Source organism: Geotrypetes seraphini, chromosome 11 (genome assembly GCF_902459505.1).
Source record: "Geotrypetes seraphini chromosome 11, aGeoSer1.1, whole genome shotgun sequence".
Lineage (NCBI taxonomy): Eukaryota > Metazoa > Chordata > Amphibia > Gymnophiona > Dermophiidae > Geotrypetes > Geotrypetes seraphini.
In genome coordinates this window covers 54,038,842-54,062,351 of record NC_047094.1, presented here as the reverse complement: position 1 = coordinate 54,062,351, position 23,510 = coordinate 54,038,842, and the positions used below count along the sequence as shown (strand labels likewise).

Genomic DNA, 23,510 nt, shown 5'->3' with positions numbered 1-23,510 from the left:
TTAGGGGGTCGCCGTGGCCAGGAGGGTTTGGGCTCCCTTCTGGCCCGATATTGTCGGGAAGTCGGCGGTGTTGTCGGGAAGTCGGGAAGTCGGCGGTGTAAGGGGGGTGGGGGGGTCGTGGGGGTCGCCAGGGGGATCGCGGGTCGGCTGGGGGGCGGTCGGAGGTTCTTGGGGGGGAGGGGGGTTTGCGTCGAGGGCAGGAGGGCCTGGGATCCCTCCTGCCCGTAATGTAGTGCGGGGTGGGGTTAGGGGGTCGCCGTGGCCAGGAGGATTTGGGCTCCCTCCTGGCCCGATATTGTTGGGGAGTCGGCGGTCCTTCGGGGGGGGGGGAGGGATGTATCGGACGTCGGGGGGGGGGCATCAGGCTTTCAGGATGGGGACAGACCTTCAAGGGGGGACAGTGCACGGAAGTCAGGGGGGGTGAACGGAGAGTCGGGACAGCGCACGGAAAGTCAGGGCGGGCGAAAGGAGCGTCGGGCAGCATGCGCGGTATACCCGTGAGCGCGGTATATCAAAGTTTTTGTGCAAATCATCGTGATTTCTGCGCGCTATATTCGTGTGCGCGTTTTATACGGGTGCGTGTTATTTGCGTGAAAATACGGTAAATTAAAAGGGAAGAGCACTAAGTGCTAGCCTAGTTTCAGTACAAACATGGAAAGATAAGTTTTGGTTTTCTCTTTGCTGCTACCCAGAAGCAAGCAGAGAGCTGCAACCAGCTGGCCCAAAATATGGGAGCGCTGGAATTGTAAGCAACACCCAGCCCTTAGGGAAAGCTTAGGGGGAAAAAAATGGAAAAGAGATCAGTACCTTTAATTGAAAAAGAGAGATAACTACTGAGGAAATGGTCACCTATGAGGGAAGGTGATGCCCTGAGAGGAACAAAGTTGAATCAGAGTCAAAAAGACTTACAAGCGCAGGGTAACTAGATGTCCCAGACTTGGATCCACGGGGACACAAGTCCCAGTTGATCTGCTGTATGCAATCAGTTCCTTTGGGAGTGGAAGGACTATATCTGTGGAGAACATTTAGTGGTGCAGAAACAAGTGGATAATCTGTGAATCAATGCCAAGACATTAGAACTAAATTAAGTAAACTCTGCTTTTCACCAACTCCTAATACGAGTAAGAATGGAAGAGAAATACATTTACCATATATACTCTAATATAGGATGACATTTTTGGGCCAAAAAAATGGCCCCAAAATAGCGGTCTTGTCCTATATTCGGGTCATCACCCTACCCCCTTCTGGACTTGATGCAGGCCTCTGGTAGGCCGGGACAGAAGGGATCTCTCCGTTCCAGCCAATACTAACAATTTTTTACCCCCCCTCCCCCTGCATACCTCTTCTCGCATCCCTGGTGGTCCAGCAGTGCATGGGCAGGAGCAAACTTTCCACACTCCTGCCTTGCGCTGCGCCCCTCCTTGTCACCCTACGATCTTGCGGCCAGCGGCACGCAGGAGCGAGCTTCATCTTGAGCTCCTGCCCGGCACTGCACTACTCCCTGAATGGCTGCCGCCAGTTCTCGCGGGACTCGTGATTAGGTTCTTATTTTTGCTAATCTTCTTTCTTGTAAAGCCACACTTTATTCTGGGACCAGTGGGTTATTTCCTTCTACCTGCCAGGACATTGTAGGAAGCCTCAGAATTTCAGAGACTTAAACCCCCTCCCCCCTCATACTTCATCACTGTGCCTTTAGGAATCTGGCTACGTCTGTACGAGACGCTAAAGAAGCCTTTTGGTCTTGAGCCCTGAAACAAGAGTCCCACCACTTGGACTCTGAGGGACGCCACTGTAAGCCCCTTGTCAAAGCCAACCTGGAGGAATGCTAACACCATGGAGATCGGAGCTGAGAAAGATTCCTCCTTTTTCTTAAAGCACCAGTACTGGAAAGTCTCCCATGCCTTAACATAACCAGAGACTTTTTGGATCTTAGCAGAGCAGCAATGATTACCTCTGAGTATCCACTGTGCGACAATAGCCATGCAGTAAGAGCAAAGCAATCTGGATCTTCTATGATCACTGGTCCCTGAGAAAGAAGGTCTAGGACAGCTCGCCATTTCACAGAAGTTTCTGTGCAACGACAGCGCTCCAGATTTTAGAACACTGTCATCAACCTTGGATGTTTTCCAGCATATTTCCTTTTGTGGCATCATCAGATCGGGCCCCCGGAAGAAGGTTGTCATTTCTAAAACATGGACCGTGTTGGGTCCACACCACATAGCTGTACTGCGATACATATGGAATGATCCACTGATCTGCATCACTTTATTGTGAAGACTTTTAAACTTTTAATCAAGATCATCGTTTCCACAGTTCCGTTTCTTGTGCTTGGTTTTCCCTGTTTTACTGTGGAAGATTTTGGCGTCTTTTTTTAGCTTGCTTTGAACCTAACTGGATTATTACCGTTGCTTGTATTAGGTTTATAAAAAAAAAAAGGTGAGCTCTCAATACAGGGTTGCAACTGATGGATCTTTCTGAACAATACTTCATACTAGAGCCTTCACTGAAAGATTAAAAGTCTAAAATAATTGCCACTCTCTTTTAGCTTGTGTTTTTACCTAAATATATATCAAAACTTTAGCAGTCTCTGATGGCAACTGATCCTGGCTTACCCAAAGTATCGGCATCTTAGCAAGGTTCAGTAATAGCTTACTATCAGCTAACCACCCTTTGAATTGCAGCAAATATGCCTGTTTCTTACATCAATTTTATTCTGACTCAGTCACATGGAACTATAATTAATATATCATCTGCATATATTATACTGTACCTGTATATATACAGTTTAAATACAAAACTATGATACAATGCTACCGGTCATATAATAGATATGGCAAGAAATTGGCAATAGTGACAACCCTTGTGAGACACTGTTCCAACCTCTGCATCTATGAAAGCTGTTCTCTTTGAATTATTGTATAAGTTCTCATCCATTAATTCTACTCCCACTATCCCCATTTTTTAAACACTGCTGCATCAAAATTCCATGCTCTACTGAATCAAAATGCCACCGACAGAGCCAGTAAGAGCAGGAATTCTAAGTCTACTCACTCCATCATTCTCATATCATGTAATAATGTAACTATTACTGTCTCCGTGTTGAACCCTGCACAAAATCTTGATTGTGTAAGATCTAATTGACCAGCATCCTCCAAAACATTAATTTTACAATATCAGATTCCATGACTTGTGTCAATACTTGGAGGAGGGTACAATATAGATCTATAATTACTTAAAGAGCACCTGATTACTATTCAATGTATTGCAAACCATTTGGGGTGAATCTCTTTATGAAAAGGCGGCTATTATATCCCAAATCAATCAATCAATAATTTAGACACCTCCATGAGATCCAACATTTCCCTTTCAACGAAGGCTTTACTTTAATTTGCTTCAATGATCTGTTATCTCTCCCAATTCAAATGATGCATTAATCAGCCAATACAATAGACTCTCAGTTATCCGACACCCATGGGGATTGTATTGTGAAACTGTACTTTCTGGTTACTTGAGAGTTACTGTAAAAATAGTTTTGTCTCCCTTCCCACCTCACTCTATTATTCCCCCCCCCCACTTAAAGGTCCTTTCTTTCTGGGTCACTTTCTCTGTCCCCTTCTCTCCCACTTTCTCTCTCCACCTTCTCCCCCAGCTTATGGGTTCAGCATACATCCATCTCCCTTCACCATGTGGGAATAGTTTTCATGTCCCTTCCTCCCTCCTCACACTTTTGGTCTACCTCCCCCCTAGAGTCTTCCTTCCCTCCCTCAGCACAGGTCTGGTCCTCTTACAGTCACAAATCTCTCTCCCTCCAGCTCCCGAAGCAGCAGTCAGCTGGTCCAGACAACTCCCCTCCCTCACTTTGGTCCCTGAAGCAGTAGGCAGCTGGTCCTGACAACCCCACCCCCTCCCTCACTTAACTGAAACAGTAGTGGCAGCTGGTGAGAAGAGGAAGTGCCATAAATAGGCTGCTTCTGGCCAGCCCCAGCAGGGTCTTTCCTCTGCCGCGTTAGGGCAACATCTCTAATGATTTCAGGATAAAACTTATATTTACCAATATAGATCTAGGACAAAAAATATACAAGTATAAAATGATAAATTTAACATATATTACAAGTGTAAGTTTTTGATTTGAAGCTGAAGCCAGAGTCAGTACATTTTTATCGATTCTGACTTCACCACACTGCTTTTTACAAATATACAAGCCAAGATCTGACTATCAAGGTGCATCTCAAGGGTAACTTTCTGCCTAGGCTTAAATAATAAATCCAGCATGGTCCCAAGTAGCCCTTCTACAGGATTAACTGCAGGATTCAAGACAAAGGTAAAACTATAATGAGTTCCACAGAGTAGGGGCAACAAAAATAGAAAATGCAGCATTTAGTGGAGACAAGGTGAACATGTGACAGGAGAAATATATAATAGATTTTCTTGCTGTGCCTGTAGAGAGTGAGGAGTATAAGAGAATATTGTACTGTTCTTTGGTCTTATCAGGAAACTGGATGCTTGTTTGTGCCAATGTTCAAGAGAATGTTTATTCTGAATTAAAAAAAAAAAAAAATAGCATAGAACAAAAAACAGTAAGCAAACATATAAAAGTACCTTTCTAGCATTTTCAGTCTTGCTATTGTAAATACTAAAACAAGGGCTGTCTGACAGGCGGGCCTCCACTGCCAGCAGGCCCCTGCCAAAGGGCCACACCAAAGAGCCCTTTGTATGGACCGAGAAGATCAGAAAGACAGTGAGTAAACCTACTTTAGTTAAGAAGTCAGCTGTATGTGTTTACTCACTACAACCTATTACCTCAGAGTCCACCAGAATAGTTCACATGTCCTGCTAGAACACTTTACTGAACGGGTACTGTCCTTCAACCTATAGATACCTCATGTCCCTCTCCCCCCAGCTCACTGTGCAAATTGCTTTGCCTCTCCAACCAACTACCCCTCCCCCAGCCCCGCACCAACAGCAATGGAGTGGCAGAGACTACTTCTGCTGTTTGTCTACATCACCCTTCTCTGCAACACCAAGAGCGACAACATCCGGCCTATCACAATAAGATACACCCCCCTGTAGACTCACCACACCCCCCTGGAGACTCCTACACTACCAGAACCTGATCCACTGCCATGACTTAGGGCCTTGCCCCATCCCAATTACAACCAGATGCAGAAAACATCACATTGGAAACAACCCCGAAAAAGGCAGCAAGAGCAGACTACGTAGACAAATACCGCCTATCCCTGCAGATGCGCAACACAAGGCTGTCCCTGTCTCCTGTGCCTATATTAATATCAGAGCCATCTGAAAAGAGTCCATCCTGGTGAAAGACTGGCTAACAAGCGAACAACTGGACATCTTGTTCCTGACAGAAACCTGGCTTCTATCCCATCGACCCTCTAATCAGAGAATTGTGTCCCCCAGAATACAGAACGGTCTCCTTATACGGGCAACACAAGAGAGGAGGTGGGTTGGCCATTGTGATCAAGGACTCCTTTGACTTCACAATCCTCGACTCCAAGCAAATGGACAACCTGGAAATTCTATCATACCAAATCTATAACAATACATTGAAAGACTCCCCTCACTTGCATCCTTTTCTATGATTACCCCAGTAAGTGGCCCAAAGCCCAAGACCTCTTACTTAGGAACTCACTCTCCTCCCCCTACTGTCTCCTACTGGGAGACATTAATCTACACTTAGAACTCACTCACACACAAACCATATAGGACCTCCTCAATTTTCTAGTCACTTGGGTACTCCATCCCCCCATCTACACCTACTCATCAGAAAGGACACCATTTAGACCCCATTACCACCTTGGAAGTCGACAAAATATCTCCCATCATAGCCCTGCAAGATGGGGTCTGGTCCACCTCTCTTTGGTCAGATCACTTTGCAGCATGATATATTTAATTTTGCTGAAGTTATTGCCTGAACCAAGAAATGAGTGAATTTTGAATTTCTAACTTGGATTCTGAAAGACTGCTTCCAGCCATCTGTTCAGAAAAGTGTTAGGTGCCTCCATTCAGGAAAGACAAAGCAGCCAGGGTGGATACTGCACCATAATAGAAGGTGTATCAGTGGAAACCAAAAGCATAGCTGGGTGTGCCAGTAAAAGGAAATACCCCCCCCCCCCAATCTGCATACCATTTTAATCACTCAAACAGAAATAAGAAAAATTCAATCAGATGACATCATCCACCTAGAAACAGAGGGATGCAATGCCAGCTTCAGGGAAGAGACATAGCCCCTGAGTTCCTGCCTTAGAATTGGACAATTGCCCCTGGGTTCTGATGCCTCATGGGAACCACCCACATCTATAAAGCCAGAAGATTTACCCATTCTCCTCCCTTTTTTCCTTTTCCCTCAGATCACAGTGCTAGACTCTCTCTTTTCTCCTGGGGATCAGCGTGCTGCAACCATGTGATTCCACAGGCCATGTGCTCAGCTCTCCAACTAGGCCATGCGGTCTCTTCTCCATCTAAAGGACTTTTGTACCAGCAATTGTGAATAACTTTAATCAGTTGGCATTAGCAATATCTTGTCTTGTGGCACAATTTTTTCTTGCTTAAACGATTCTATCTGTAACTTGCTCTACCTGTCTGATTTTATAACTAATTCTGTTCTATAAGAAATAAATTTTCAGTTTGCTTGTAAATGTTCTGAGTCTTAGTTCTTGAATAAATATACACATATATTATACTTAATATTATTATTATAGAGCTAAGTTTTAATCAGGTGAGCTTCTTTCCACATATTAATATATCTTTATAAAATATATTCCTCTCTTTGAGAGTGATATATTTTATTGGTGGAGATTTATCCTAATAAACTTCCATTCATTTAACAATTCTATAACAACTTCATGTACCAGTTCAACCTACTTTGACAAAAAGCCAAACTACTAAAAACCTATACAATCAGAAATCACACCCTCCTTCTGGTCTGAATTCAAAAACTTCTCAGATCCACTAGACTTGTATGCTACCTGGGATAAGGTTAGCACCGACATCTAGGACAGTCTCGTCCCAAAAACTCCCTGCGAACAAGACAGGTCTGTGAGTCAGACAAATGTTTGACACAGAGCTCTGTGACCTAAAACACACCGTCCGCCACCTAGAGAGGACATAGTGCAAAGATCAAACTCAGATCAGCAAAGTCAACTGGTGCACACAAGTACACAAATACAAACAAACGCTAAAAGAAAAGCGCAAAGCACACTACCCTCAGCTGGTGGGTGACCTCTCCATCAACACTAAATAACTCTTCAGGATAGTTTCTAAACTAACCAATATCACCAAACTAATCCCAGCCCCTCAGGAAGAACCTCCCCCAGTCAATGACCTTGCTGAATACTTCCGCTCAAAGGCCCAATCTCTCTACATAAAGCTCAACAACCACAACATACTCGAAAACTACCCATGCACAATCTCTCTTCAGAATCACACCGCAGACCTAATCTGGGAAACATTTGCACCTCCAAGACTTCAACCTGTTCCAGAAAGATTATGCAAAATATGTGCATGGACGTTACCCATTAGACACCTGCCCATCTGAGATCATTCAACTCGCTCCCACAGTTTTTCAGGGCTTACTTTTCAACTGGATTCAAACAATGCTTAACAACAGCACATCCCCAGCAAACAAAGGGCAAATCATGATAACATCCATTACCAAGAACAAAAAGGAACCTATCTCCTCTGTCTTTAACTACCGACCCATCGGCTCCATCCCTTTCTTTGTGAAACTACTGGAAGGACTAGTGTATCACTATCTGCTCAACTACCTAGAAGAGCATGACATACTTCACAACTCCCAGTTCAGATTCCGGCCACTATTCAGCACAGAGACAGTTCTAGCCTCTCTAACGAGCAACATCTACTAACTCTTCAGCAGAGGACAGAGTGCTCTCATATTACAATTCGATCTAAGCAGTGCCTTTGACTTAGACCACCACATACTTCTTTCATGCCTGGACGCTATACACATCACAGGAACTGTCCTAAACTGGTTTGACGGCTTCCTAACAAGTTGCTCATACCTTGTCTTCCAAGATGACAAGTTGTCACCTCTCTGGACGTCTCCCTGCGGAGTCCCGCAAGGCTTCCTGCTGTTCCCGATCCTGTTCAACATATACCTATGTTTGCTGGGGAACCACCTAGCCTCATCAGGAGTTAAGAGCTACAGTTATGCTGACGACGTCAAGGTCCTCCTTCCCATACTCACTCTGCTCTCAAAGGAATCCAGGCAAATCGAAGGGGTTATCCAAACAATGGAAGATTGGATGACAAATCACAAACAGAAAATAAATCCGGAAAAAAACAAGCTCTTTCTTGCAAGCCCCTTGAACCTCAACGAGGAAAACATCGTGATCAGGGGCACTGCCTTACCATTACAGCCCACTATCAAAATATTAGGAGTGACCCTAGACCAAAAGATGACCATAGAAAGCCAAATCGCAGCAGTAGTACGAAAAGACTTTACAGCACTCTGGAAACTACAATCAATCCGCTCCTACTTTGACCCCCTGCCCTTCCAAATCCTATGCTAAGCTTTGATCCTCAGCATGCTAGACTACTGCAACCTCACTTACAACTCATGCCCCAAGAAACACTTCAATAAACTCCGGATGATTCAGCAGACTGAGGTACGCCTTATTTTTGGACTATGATAAACAGACCATGTCAAGCCCTACTACAAACAAATGCACTGGCTCCTGATCGCTATTCAAACTGGGTTGCTTTATGCACAAGGCTCTCGATGGCCTCATACCAAAATACACGACTGATGTATTTGAGTTTACCTCTCTGACCTGCCTTTGCGCTCCAACTTTTTCATCTACCCCTCCCTGTAAGGATGACCTAAGAAAGCTTACGTGACAAAACTATTATTCTACCAAGCAGCCGGGAATTTCTCCCCATTATTGGATCTTCTACCTCATGCATTTCAGGCGAAGACTAAAAACATTCCTGTTCAACAAATTCCTAGCAGATCACTAAACTTTGCACTCTCCCCTTTCCTCCAGATGAAGGAAAATGCCCTAGTTATAGACTCTCTCTATTCTTCAATCCGCCCCCTCACCTCACCCTCCCTCTCGGGTCTCCATATCTAGACCTGTACCAAGACCCTACCTCTGCTCATCTCTTGAGTTCTCCTTGTATTCCTTACTTCCTTTGTTTCAACTCCGACCTTACCATGGTCCTTTGTATTCCTATGTTACTTGTAATTGCATATTTACCTCTTATGTACAATCTCTTCAGTTAACTCCTGTTAACAGCATCAAACTTCATGGTGTATAGCATTATACAAATAAAAGTTTATGTTATGATACTATGCTTTCTACTACCATTACTACATCTACTCTCTCGTTATCTGTGAGAAAAATCAACAGTACCAGGCTGTACAGTGAATATAAATGTTAATTTTTATCTGACCCTCACAGACTCCCTAAGGATCCACAGACTCCAGGTTAAGAACCCCTGATATAGAAGTGCCTTTCTAGCATCTCCAATCCTGCTAAATACTAAAACACCAATGGATCAGAGGATTGTATTTTCTCTCAAAAACCAACTAAACAATCCAAATTCTGCCATCCTTTTGAAAAATGCTGGCAACCTTCAATTCCTCACCAGCACAGTAAGCAGTCTTCTTGCTTGACTATTAATCAGATACGCAATGTCCTTCTTTAACTCACTTTCTTTACCACTCTTTCCCCCCACAAATCCACCTAGGCTTCTACCAGCAGAAGCTAAATAAACCACCATTCTGAATTCTATCTGGGCCTAGCTAAACTTTCTTCTAGGGTAACAAAACATGTTTGCTATGTTGCATGGGATGGGAGACTGGATAGACCATATGGTCTTTATCTGTCTTCATGTTTCTCTGTTTCTGTGCTTCTATCATTTGGACATAGAGGAGACAAGGGTAATAGACTGGGTTGGGAAGTGGCAGATGTTTAAACAAAGCAAATATAAAATAAAATAAAAAAATAAAATAAAAAGATCAATGATATTTCATAGTTGCAGATCTACCTGTCCAATGTGGGCAACAAAATCTTTAATAATTTGCACAGAGAAATGAGGGCAAGTTAGGGTTGGCTTTAATAACAGAACTGCAGATTGATAGAAGGGGAAGGAGGGCACAAGTTTGCCTATGTTAAACCTTGCCAACGAAGACCGACCATAAATTACAGAAAACCATTCCATACAAGGAAACATGGATAGACAATGAATTACCCAGTAGAGTCCAAAGTAGTCAGCTGCTTTTATAACTGAATTCTTAAGTCATTACAGCTCCCAGATGCAGCAAATGGCTCAATCACCAAGCCATTCTTGATGTTAATTACAATAACTACAATCAACCTGGAACCAGCATATTCCCAATTTATGCAGCTTGACGGGATCAGTTTGATGGGGAAACTGATGAGCCATGAAATGCTATTCGAGGGAGGCTAGCAAATCAAAGCTTGAAGGTTTTGCAGCAGCCTGAGGGCAGTAACTACTGCAAGGAATATACAATAGCGTAGCTAGAATTTAAAAACATGTGTGGCAATATATCTGCATATATACCATGATTTAAACACAGTGAGAATCAAATGTACTGTCACTAATTAGATTTTGAAAACTAATTTCCATTTACTTAACGATTTATATGTAGCGATGTCAAACATGACTGAATTGTTTTACCATTATCCCTGATATGATAGCAGTGAAGGATGGGTGTTAAAACATTATATAAACGGCGAACTCCCAAGAACAGACCATCTCACATTCATTCAACCTTAAGATATTAAAGTACCATTGAAACCACATAATAAAAGCTGCTTAATTTTAAATCCTAGCATAAAGTTGATGGATTCTCATCTGAGGAAAGGCTAAAGAGATTAGGGCTCTTCAGCTTTGAAAAGAGACAGTTGAGGAGAGATGTGATTGAAGTCTACAAAATCCTGAGTAGTGTAGAAAGTGTACAAGCGGATCGTTTTTTTTACTCATAAAAAATGACAAAGCCTAGGGCAGTGGTTCCCAACCCTGTCCTGGAGGACCACCAGGCCAATCGGGTTTTCAGGCTAGCCCTAATGAATTTGCATGAGAGAGATTTTCATATAATAGAAGTGGCAGGCATGCAAATCTGCTCCATGCATATTCATTAGGGCTATCCTGAAAACCTGATTGGCCTTGTGGTCCTCCAGGACAGGGTTGGGAACCACTGGCCTAGGGGATAGTCAATGAAGTAACATTGAAATACTTTTAAAACCAATAGAAAGAAATATTTTTTTCATTCAAAGAATAGTTAAATTCTGGAACTCACTGCAAGAGGGCGTGGTAAAAGCAATTAGCGTAGCTGGGTTTAAAAAAGATTTGCACAAGTTCCTGGAAGAAGAATAGTCTACTATTGAGACAGACATGGGGAGAAGTCACTGCTTGCCCTGGGATTGGTAGTATGGAATGTTGTTGCTATTATTTGGGTTTCTGCCAGGTACTTGTTACCTGGATTGGTTACTCTGGAAACAGAATACTGGCTAGATGGCTCATTGGGCTGACTCAGTATGGCTATTCTTAAGTTCTTATTTTGTCATCAACTATCTACTGGTATTTAAGAATACTAACTTTCAGACCCTCTCTTCACAGAAGACAAAGATTTTCTTTTGTTTCCTTCCTTCTTTACTCTTCAATGTCCTTGCAGAACTACAAATCTCTTTAATGCAAATAATACCACCGCAACGTTAGTGTCCCCAAAGAGTTCATTTTGTGCATATCCTGAGAGAAAGCGAATTCAAATTTAACCATTTGGGTTACTTACAGACAACGAATATTATAATGCTTCTGTATTTCCGCATGGTGCAATTGTGTGCAATTCTATGTGGCACAGAAAAAAGAAAAATCCCCACAAAAAATAAAACCATATGAAGCACTGAGGGGCGCAGATAAGTCAGACCACTACCCACTGCACCATAGGAAGAGAGTAAAGAAATGCAGCTTCCCGTTGCAGATAGTTCACACAGAAGCTATTGGGACCACAGAAATCCATAATCATGCAATTCACACAGTTAACTGGATCAGATATACTGGTCCTATTCATATCAGCCTCAAATATAAAGTTTTCTAGAGCTCAGTTCTATTTTTTTACTTTTTAATCTAGATATGAGACTTCTAAGGGATTTAATTAGATTCAAGAGAGTAAATTTTAATGTATATGTGATGACATCTAACTTTATGATGATTTAAGTCTAAAGAAGGTTACTAGGCTGCATAATTGCTTGTAGATTTCCCTATAGAAGATAAAAATCTTAATTAAACCAAGGGAAATCAGAATTTATTTAGGCTAAGAAACTAATCTTTAGATGCTGTCAGGCCTGTTGTAGAACTGAATGGAGAACATCAGATTGATAAACTCACGATGCAGATGCTCAGGGTGACAGTACATTGAGAATTATCTACGAGATTGCACATATACAAGTCATTTTTTTTTTTAATTTGCACAGCTAGATTATTAAATCTGTTCAGAAATCTCCGACTACTTTAATATAAATGCATCTGTGATGATAGATTAGATTATTGTGATTTGGTCATAAAAGGTCTTAATAAAATCCCCTTGGTGGAATTGACAAGTGTGCAAAATTTAGCTGAAGTCTTCTTCTAAATGTGTCACAATCTGATTTATAAAGACATCTCTACCGTCAGCACACTGGCTCCTAGTAGAATTCCACTACAAGCTAAAGGGTTGATGTTCAAAGCGACTTAACCCGCCAGAAAAGGCTCCTGTCCAATTAATCACTTGTTTGGGGCTGGTTAAGTACCACTGAATATCATCGACAGTCGGGATACCAAGCCTAAATGCCAACATCCATCTTTTTTGGACATATATGTCCTTTCATTTAGAGTTGGATATCCACATTTTGGCCTCTCCTTAGTCCTACCTAAACACACCCACAACACACTCTCTTGTCACACGGATGTACTGCAACTTTAGATATCTCTGTTGTCCTAGCTTTCTAAAACCAGGCTTTGGATGCTCATGCAATATGAATGCTGCTTTTCAGAGGTTTAAAACAGAAATAAGGCTTCTAAAATATGGACCATAGGCAGTGTCATATAAGGGGGATGTGGGGGGTGCAGACCGCCCCAGGTGCTGTCTTCCTCAGGGCATCAGCACCCCTCCTCCTGCGCGTGCATGCATTCCTTCCCCGTACCTTTTTAACTTCAAGCCACCAACTGGCTGCCTGTGTCGGCTTTGGCATTCTCTCTGATATCATTTCCGGGACCCGTGCCTAGGAAGTGACTTCAGAGAGAGAGCGCCGAAGCTCATATGAGCAGCCAGTTGGTGGCTCAAGGTTAAAAAAGGTATTGGGAAGATGGGCACATACGTGGCAGGGGGGCAGGGAAAAGGGTGGGAAAGGGCGCCACTCACCCTCGCTATTCCACTGCAACCATCTGACTGCCCATGTCGGCTTCGGCGCTCTATCACTTCTGAGACCCGTGCTAGGAAGTGACGTCAGAGAGAGCACCAAAACTCACATGGGCAGCCATTTGGTGACTCAAAGTTAAAAAGGTAGGGGGCAGGGAAAAGGGCGAGAAAGGGGCACCACTCACCCTCGCTACTCCATTGGCCATAGGCACTGAAGTGTCTTTGTAAAAAAGTCTACAAATAGGCAACTTCTTGCCTTATTAAGTTATTCTCTTGCTGTTTTTAGAATAAAGAGATCATTTTATTATCTGCAGCTTCAGTTTGTCCGATTACTGGAAACATGCGGTATACACACTTATTATATAATTTTTAATTTTTATATTTTATTCAATTTTAAGATGCTGTGGACAGTTTTGATGGAATGTCTTATAGATACAATCAAACAAATTGTGCAGGCTGCTGGTTGGAGAGAAAGGCAGAAAGACAGAAGCACAGTCAGATAAGTGTGAGTCTGAGTCAAAAGAGGGGTGGGAAACAAAGGTGCAGCAAGAACTACAGTTTGAGAAAAAGAGTAAGTATGGTCAAGAGAGGGTGGGAGTAGCCTGAAGCAGAAGTCAGCAGTAAATGGGAAACCCTTAATCAGTTCCCTAAAGGCAGAATTGTGACAGCAGATCTTAGTGATAAAATCTTGGTGGGAAGCTATGCTCCAGATTTCCAGCACCAGTAGGCCTGTGGAGAAATCCAAGACTGGAGTTACTTCATTTGCCATTTCCTTTCTCCAATTTCTGTTGCTGTCACACCTTAAAAGAAATGAAGAGCTTGTAACAACTCTGGGGACAATGACATGGCAACTCAAGCAAACAGAACATGGCAGCTCTTTTAGAGTCGGTGACAGAAGGGATATGGAGAAAAGATCAAATCTAAATTTAATTATATTCAATGTTCAATAGGGGATTAAAATAACATTTGATCTGTTTATACTTTTCAGAACACTACACTTCAGAAACCAGAGTTGATCTATTTCCCTCCTATCACTTGTACAGTGCTCACATTACATTGAAGGATGTTTTGTAGTGCAGTGCTGAGAAGCTAATTTTGAAAACCGGATGATCTAAGCATAGTGCATATTTCCAAATGAGATAACACAGTGCTGGGTAACTCCTGCACAAATTATATTTAAAAAAAAATTGGGAAACAAGAACATACAATTCAAAGCTTATTACAAATTGCCCTATTTCACAGAAGGTAAAATTATGTATTACCTGATAATTTTCTTTCCCTTAATCACAGCAGATGAATCCAGATGAAAGAGAATTATATCCATCCACCAGCAGGTGGAGATAGAGAATACTGAACATCTCTGTTATCTAGGATGGCACTCTTCCCAACAATTCAGTACTGTATTAATCATATCAATGGAGCAAGAAATGCCATGGCCTCTTCTCCATTCACAGCATCAGTCACACCTATGAAGAAAGAACGAATAGAAACTGCTGCTTACAACATCCACTATGTGCGTCCCTACAGCATCCACAACTAGGGAGGGCTCTGAATTAGTCTGTGATTAAGGGAAAGAAAATGATCAGGTAATATATAATTTTACCTTTCCTATCCTTCCAGCAGATGAATCCAGATGAATGGGATATAGAAAAGCAAATGTTAGCTAGGGTAGGAATCTGTAAGCGCCACCGTTAGAAATAAAGCTCCAAAGGAAGTGGAGGCCACATCCACAAGGTAGTGCCTAAAAAAAATGAATGCACGGAAGACCAGGTAGCTGCTCTGCAACTTTCGTACAGAGAGAAAGCCCATGATTCTGCCCACGTCGTCACCAAAGCTTTAGTTGAATGAGCCTTGATGTCTAGTGGCAAAGCCTTCCCTGTTAAGAGGTAAGCCGAAGAGATGGCTTCCCTGATCCACCTGGCTATTGCAGCCTTAGAGGCTGCTAGTCTGTGCAAATGCCCCCCAAAGAGTAGGAAGAAGAGATGGTCAGACTGATGAAAAAATTTGTCTCCTCCAAATTAGCATAAGGTTGAATTTTGGTGATATTATAGAAAAACAGGTTTAGGTGGTCAGTTGGATTTGTGTAAAGATGACCCTGAGGTTGCGGGCTGACGAGACCGGGAGGATGAGTGTTATCCACCGAGATGGAGAGTTGGGGGAGAGGAGAGGTAAATTTAGGTGGAAGGATAAGTAGCTCAGTCATGTTCAGTTTTAAGTGGCGGTGAGACATCCAGGCAGCAATTTCAGACAGACAGACCGAGATTCGGGCTGGATTCCTGTAGAGATTTTTAGAGCAGAGGGAATCGTCAGCATAGAGGCAATACTGAAAACCATGAGAGGAGATCAGAGCACCAAGGGAATGAGTATAGATGGAGAAAATAAGAGATCCCAGGACAGGAAAGTTGCTGGGGAGGGGGTTTGACTGAACAACATGGTAGAATTTATTTTTTTTTGGTGAACTTTAAAAGCATAGCAGCTCCTGACCTCAGCGGAGCACACTAAGTTATGCACATGGTGGGTGGGATGCCACTTTGAGGCCCCAGCTATTCATAAGAAAGGGAGAGTAGTAACCTTGATACAGAAAGGGATGCAACTGGAGACCCAACGGGTGGTGTGGGATCCCAATGGGTGCCTCTATTGTCTCTATTACTCTTAATGGTAAACCCTTAATTTTATGTAACATTTATGCGACTAACAACCTAAGCAATAGGTTCTTTAGTCATTTAAGAAATCAGCTTTTGGCCTTTGAGGATGTGCCTGTGATCCTTGGAGGGGATTTTAATGAGGTTCTAGACCCCCTACTGGACTGCTCATCAGCGGTGGGCAGAGAAACACCTAAGTCAATTACGGGACCTTCTCTACTTTCCACCATTTAAACTTGGTGGAGGGGTGGCGAGTGCTGCAACCATTGGAACGAGACTATTCTCATCTCTCTCCCAGGCACAAGACACCCTTTCTCACGTAGACTTTATTTTGATCTCTCGCTAACTGCTCCCAGAGGTGCAGGGGGAGGAGATAGGACCTATAGCGATATCGGACCATGCTTGGGTGCAGTTACACTCGTGTTGGGGAGATCCCAGGGGAGAAGTAGTTGGAGATTTCCTTGCTATTTATATAGACACACGCTTTCAGAAGTATCTTCTTCAGAAAAGGAAAAACTGTCAATACAATAATATCCTTTACTGGGAGGCAGTGAAAGCAGTGTTAAGGGGGGACATCTTAGCTAATGTAGTTAATCAGAAACAGGCGAGGCATAATGAAATCTTGCAGTTGGAACAGAGGGTGACTAGTTGGTAGCAGCGGTTTGGCATTTCTATGACATTGCAACTTAAGGCACAATTGCAGGAGGCTCAACAAGCATTGAATGAGCTATTACATCAAGGTGCTCAAAAAGCTTCGGCTTATAAATTTCAACTATACCGTTTTGGCAATAAAAGCAGCCATTTCCTGGTACGGTTGGCAAACCCTAGGGTGGAGAGGACGGGCATTACCACATTACAAGATTCCCAAGGGGTTTTGCATCATACCAGTAAGGCCATTTGTGAAATAATGGGTCAATTTTTTAGGATCATTGTATGCTTCTCCTGATACGGATGTCTTGGATGGAGCTGTGTATCTGGACAGTTTGGACATGTCGAAATTGACTGATAAAAGAACGTAGTTCCCTGGAGCTGCCTATCTCCTCTGATGAGGTTGATTGGGCCATTCCGAGTGGCCCTTTGGGGAAGGCACCTTGCCCCGATAGACTGTGAGTTGAGTTTTATAAGCTGCTAATGGAGGGTATTGCCCTTCTACTCGCAGAAGCTTTTAATCTTGGTGTGGCAAAGGGTTTTTTGCCTAGACATCTTAACATGGCACAGATCATAGTACTTCCAAAGCCTGGTAGAGATCAGACTTTGCCAGAGTCTTATAGGCTGATATCCTTATTCAATTTTGAAACTAAGCTTTTGGCAAAGATTCTGGCCAATCGCTTGGCTAGAGTATTGCCATCCCTGATATTGGAACAATAAGTGGGCTTTGTGCGGGAACGCCCCATGTCTAAGAATATTCATAGGATCTTGGAGAAGGCCCAGGCAGACCGGGCCCCCTTCCTGCTGATTAGTTTTGATGCTGAAAAGGCATTTGATTAGGTAAGATGGGGGTACCTGTTCGCTGTGCTCAGGGCTTATGGGGTAGGGTCATTCTTTTATAGTGCAATTCAGACTTTGAATTGTGACCCAGGAGCTCAGAGTCTGGTCAAGGGATGCTTTCGGTACCCTTTAAAATACGCCAGAGGACTAGACAGGGGTGCCCCTTATCCCCATTACTATTTGTGCTCTCATTGGACCCCCTGATTAGGGAAATTCAGGCAAATGTGGATATTATTGGACTATAACTTGGAGCTAGTCATTTCAAGATAGCGGTGTTTGCTGATGATCTACTGGTGTTTCTCTCCAACACACATAGGTCATTGCCAACTTTATTGGAGAGTCTAAGGGAGTATGGAGATTTCTCGGGGTTGCTCTGAACTTTGAGAAGTCGGAGGCTTTAGCTTCTTAGGATTCCCTACATAGGACTTGGGGGGCAGACTTTCCCTTGAAATGGGCAGAGGGCTCTTTTTGCTTTCTAGGAGTCCAGTTGTCTATGGACATGATGTGTTTGTACTATTTAAATATCGATAAATTATTGGTGGATACTCGCTCCCATTTGGTAAGGTGGCAGGGGTTGCCATTGTCCTTGATGGGTATAATCTACCTTTTCGCATGATCCTGTTCCCCAAACGGCTTTATGTTCTTCAAACTCTCCCTGTATATTCGTTGAAGAAAAATATTCAAGCTCTCAGCTCTCGAGGTTCTTTTGAGGTGGGAAAAAGCCTAAGCTAAGGTGGGCCAGCATGGTTGGACATTGGGCCAGGGGTGGTTTGGGAAAACTGGATATCCATCTATATAATCAGGCTTATCTTTTACGCCATATTCGCAATTGGATGTCAGGTACAGACTTATTTATTGATATAGCCTTAGAACAAGATTATTTTTATCCTATGCACCTGCTGTATTTTTCACATGCTAAGCTTCAGGATATATCTCAACCCACTCAAGGAAGTTCCGCTCTCTTTTGGCAGTGTGGAAACAAGTCCTTTTTCTTTGGAGTCAGGATCCACATATCAGTGTGTTGATGCCGCTGGTGGGCAATGCAACCTTTCCACCGGGATTCACACCATCTATTTTCAGCAAGTGTCACATTTTGCAGGAGGAAGGTACACTACTTTCTTATGAGACATTGATTGTTAGAGGGATCCCATCCTAGGGGGCGCATTATGTTTATCAGCAAGTCTGACATTACATGGGGTCCTTCCTGGTGGACTCCCTGACTTGGGAGTTTGGGGCTAGGTTTGAGGAATTCCTGGAGATGTTGGCAGAGACCAGAATACTGGTTTCCTACTTCCATAGGGGCTTGCTTAAGTAACAGCCTTCCAGGAACTTCTCCCATGTGCTGCAGCACTGGCAGAGGGACTTGAACTGGAATCTGTCATTACCTATATTGCTGAATGCTCTTAAGGGTATACCAGCTGTGGTGGGTAATGCAGAACTACAAGAGTGTCATTATCATACTATGTTGCGGGTATGTCCCTCAAAACCAAGCCTATTACATGGGAAGTGTTGACACACAGCTTTGAATAAAATGTCACATTGCAGTAAACTCTTATGTGCATAGTCTGTGGGCATGTTCAACAATTGAATGTTTTTGGAGAAATGTTGCTTCCTTCTTGGAAAAAAACATTAAATACAGCTATTTCTGTCTCTGAGCCTAGTATATTATTTTGCCATTTCTCTCTTTTGCATATATATCCAGCTTGGGAAAAATTGTTCTTGAGCAAGTGTTTTGTTGTATAGAAGAAATGTATTTTGAATCATTGGTTGTCTGAGCTGCCTCCTTCTGTGTGGTATTGGAGAAACAAACTTCATGCCCTGATGAGATGGGAGGCAAGAGCTGCTTCTGGATCCCAAAGAAGGCGTAAGGCTTTCCTTCAAGTGTGAACTCCCTATCTAAATATTCTGGCTTCAAGAGGTCGCAGTCAGGTCTTGAACAACTTGTAGTTAGGTTTCTTGGGTTTAGTCTATGGGTTGCTATACTTTCTTTTTGTTAGGTGACAGGGAAGGCGGAGGGTTGGGAAGTGAAGGGGAGGGGGAATGGAACTAAAGGGAGGTGTTGTAATGCAGGGGTTGACAGCTTGGGACCATTGTGGGCATGGTCCTTTATTGAAAAAATTATTGTTCTTGTATGAATGTTTGTACTTTTCATTAGTTTCAATAAAAGAATATTAAATAAAAGTATAGCAGCTCCTTTTTGTGGACAGGAGAAGTTCCTTCCTATGAAAAAATTAATAGTTTCCAGAAGTAAGCAGTAAGATAAAGGACAGGACCAATAATTTTAGGGGGGTTTTCTTTTTTGAGAATCCTAAGACTATGAATTGAGACTGCTGGAGAAGAGACATTACTGTATTTTAATATGCTGAGAGGGATGCCTAATTTGCCTGTGCCTTTCTTTTCTAAAAGAATTGTTTTGCTTACTGAAGTAAGAATTATCTACAAAGAGACTAAGGGATTTTGTTTAATTTGTTTTGTGAATTCCAAAGAGAACTCCGAGTAACTGAACCAAATTATAATAGAATTTTGTCTCTCCAACTCATCCTGAGTGTACAGGCATAAAAGATGAGAGACTTGAAACCCAGCCAGGCCTTGCTACATTGAATAACCTCCTTTTGGAGGTCCTTGCTGCTAGGGTTTCCCTGAACTTGCAGTCTAAGAACTGACTAGAGGGACTATCTTTGGAAGGAGACAACCCTCAAGCTTGGACCCTGTGCTTGCTAGAATAGTGGCATGGCAATATGCATGAGAAATTTGTACACAGAGAGGTCAGTATTTAGCTGAAGATGAGCATTCTTTTAGCTACTGCCGATGTCATTTACCAATATTCAGTGCTGGACCACATACAAGCACTGGTATTGAATATCTGGGTTTATGCAACCAGCTCTCTCTTAGGTGGCTCAAATGCAATATTCATTGAAGACACAGATATATTGAAAAACCAATGTATGTGAACCAACACTTTCAATTGTCGACTGCTGTATTGTTAGGACATTAAAAGATAACGTTTTGCTGAAACACAGTGAAGCAGGTGTCACCTCGCTATTCAATCAAAAAGAAGGAAAAAGCCTCAGAAAAGGCCCTCCCACCACCACAAAACGTGGAATTCAAGGTGGTTAGACGGTAACCTCACAGGCAAAACCTTCAAAAATGAATGCTGCGAGCAAAGAACTTATGCTTCACTTGTGTAATAATAAAGATAGAGGAATAAAGCCACTTATCTTTGCTCGCACCATTCATTTTTGAAGGTTTTGCCTGTGAGGTTACCGTCTAACCACCTTGAATTCCACGTTTTGTGGTGGTGGGAGGGCCTTTTCTGAGGCTTTTTCCTTCTTTTTGATTGAATAGCGAGGTGACACCTGCTTCACTGTGTTTCAGCAAAACGTTATCTTTTAATGTCCTAACAACACAGCAGTCGACAATTGAAAGTGTTGGTTCACATCAAATGCAATATTCAGCACTTAACCACATAAGTGATACCGCATAAACATAGGACTGACTTTTATGTGGTCTGATTTAGCTGCTAAATTTAGGTGGCTAAGGGCTGAATATCAGTACTTAATCAGTAGGTGTCAACTCTGCCTCTAGAACACCCATAAAATAGTTGGCTCTGAGTTTAGCAGTCTGTGGCGATACTCGTTGGCATTAACCTATTAAATGCTACTGAATATCGGCACTGCATATGTCTAGTAGCACTATAGAAATGATAGGTGGTAGTAATAGAAGTAGATAGCCATGGACAAGCGATTTCTAGCTGGAAGAAAATGAGGGTGATCCTGGTTATCAAATTATGTCGGAGAGTGAGATAGCTGAAGAAGTTATGAACCAAAAAATGACAGATAACGAGAGTGATGAAGAAGAGCCTACAATAAAAAGAATGAAACCAAGTCAAGTAAGAAGTCATCTAGATGACTTGGTTTTGTTTATTGACTCGTCAACCTGAGTTGCAATAATAATATTCTCATTTCCAAAATTTCAGAGAAGTTATAATTAATAAACAACAATGTTCCACAAGGCAAGTGACATTAGAAACTTTTTTTGGCCAATAAGAGAACAAACGGCTAAACCTGACTCAATGTGTGCTGCAATATAGTGATTTTGATTTATTTGTTTATAAATAAAAAGTATAGTGGAACCTTGGCTTACGAGCATAATTCGTTCCAGAAGCATGCTCATAAACCAAAATACTCGTATATCAAAGCGAGTTTCCCCATAGGAAATAATGGAAACTTGCTTGATACGTTCCCCCCTCCCCAAGGCCAGTGGCGCTGCTCCCTCCCCCGCTCGAACTGGTATCCCCCGCCCAAACAACTTGAAACTTACCCCCGTCTGGCACCGGCACGCAGCCCATAGGACGTGCCGATGCCGCTCGAAGAAGTTCCTGCCTCTGCTGGGCCTTGAGCATCTGCACATACTCAAGTCCTTTGCGAGCAGGGGGGAGCGATGCCGGTTCTCAGGGGGGGTGCTCACAAATCGAGTCAACACTCTGTTTGCGAGACAAGTTTTGCGAGAATGTTTTACTTGTTTTGCAAAACACTCGCAAACCGGGTTACTCACAAACCGAGGTTTGACTGTATACTTTTGCAACATATATTGTCTTTGTTGTAGTTCATTGTGTCTTTTTGCATCTATTTAGCATGCATTCGGATTTTCCGGACACTTACATATAACGGACACCCCCTCCCCCCGAGCAGTCCATTAAATCGAGGGTTCACTGTGTTCTATAACATTGTCCCTAACATTTGAGAACACCTCCTGATCCGCTCATGCCCCTCCCATGGCCACGCTCCTCTGCAGTTTTGAGCTATGAAATTTAGGTCAACATTTTTTGAATAGCACCTAGGGCAGATAATCACGTAACTCTGTTGCATATTAACTCAAATTATTGATTGCTGGCACCTCATTATCTAATTAATTTGCACATGGTCTGCGATCAGCACCCAAATTTGCTTGCCCAACTTCGGGGGAACCTATATAGAATCCAGAGAGAAACAGACTGTGCTACTTGGTTTTTAATGAAGCTGGAATGCCAGAGAAATCAGTAGAGAATAAATATATAGACTACCAGTTCAAGGCTAGATTAGAAATATTAAAATGTTATAAAACTCATTCAATTAGCATTGGGGCAACCTGTATATATATTGACATGAAGGCATGTGGTATGGAGGAATGTAGCATGTGCCTCAACAAGATACCCCAGTTAATCAAAAATATTACATACCCTTGTTCTTTTAAAGTGAAGATGTTTGGTGGTGGCAATGCATTTTCCTTGGAATTCCTTTGGGTCATTTCGCTCTCTGCCATACCCTCCTTTGCTGGGCAATCAAGATTTCTCTCTGGGCCACTCAATAGTTCCTTAGTTTCCTCTGAATCTTCCCCAACTGACTCAACAAATGGTGAATCCATCACTTCAGGGCCATTATAACCCTGCACTAGATCCAACTCGTCTGCCGAGTTAGACACTTTGATTTTGTGAGGTGCAGATGTTTTCACTGCTCCCTTCCCAGTACTCTTTGAACCCCTGGGTTGTAGCTTAATGGCAGATACCACTCGTATTCTCTTTCTTTCAGGATCAGTTCGATAAGGGGCTTTTAGTAGATAGCGCGAGTTGTTTTTAATGGGCTCCAAAGCTTTGCTTCTTAAGGTCGCTTTGATGGATTTAGGAGTTCTCTCTTTACATGTGAACTTTTGGTGCACTGCAGAACTCATGGGGGCTGGTTTCTTGTCAGCTCCCTTCTCTACCCCTTTGGCATCTCCCTGGACCTTGGACCCGGTTGCCAGGATGCTCTCTCGGATTTTTAGTGCTTTTGCAAGAGCTTTGTTCAGTAGCTCTAAATCCTGACATTCCTCTGGTGAAGGCTCATCACCTGCAATAGCAGAATATAAAGTGACTGGAAGATTAGGCCAGGATTCAAAAGAAAAATTTATTTACAGTACTCCCCCGATATTCGTGGGGGTTCTGTTCCAGGAACCCCTGCGAA

The 23,510-nt window shown here is 42.7% G+C and overlaps 1 protein-coding gene across 1 annotated transcript in view; it reads right to left on the bottom strand.

The window, feature by feature from the left end:
• Window positions 1-23,510, bottom strand: part of TEDC2 (tubulin epsilon and delta complex 2) — a 79,842-nt gene that overhangs the window by 40,457 nt on the left and 15,875 nt on the right. The window contains exon 5 of the mRNA XM_033963496.1: window positions 22,751-23,396. Coding sequence (XP_033819387.1) covers window positions 22,751-23,396 — 646 coding nt within the window. The remainder of the gene's footprint in view (window positions 1-22,750; window positions 23,397-23,510) is intronic.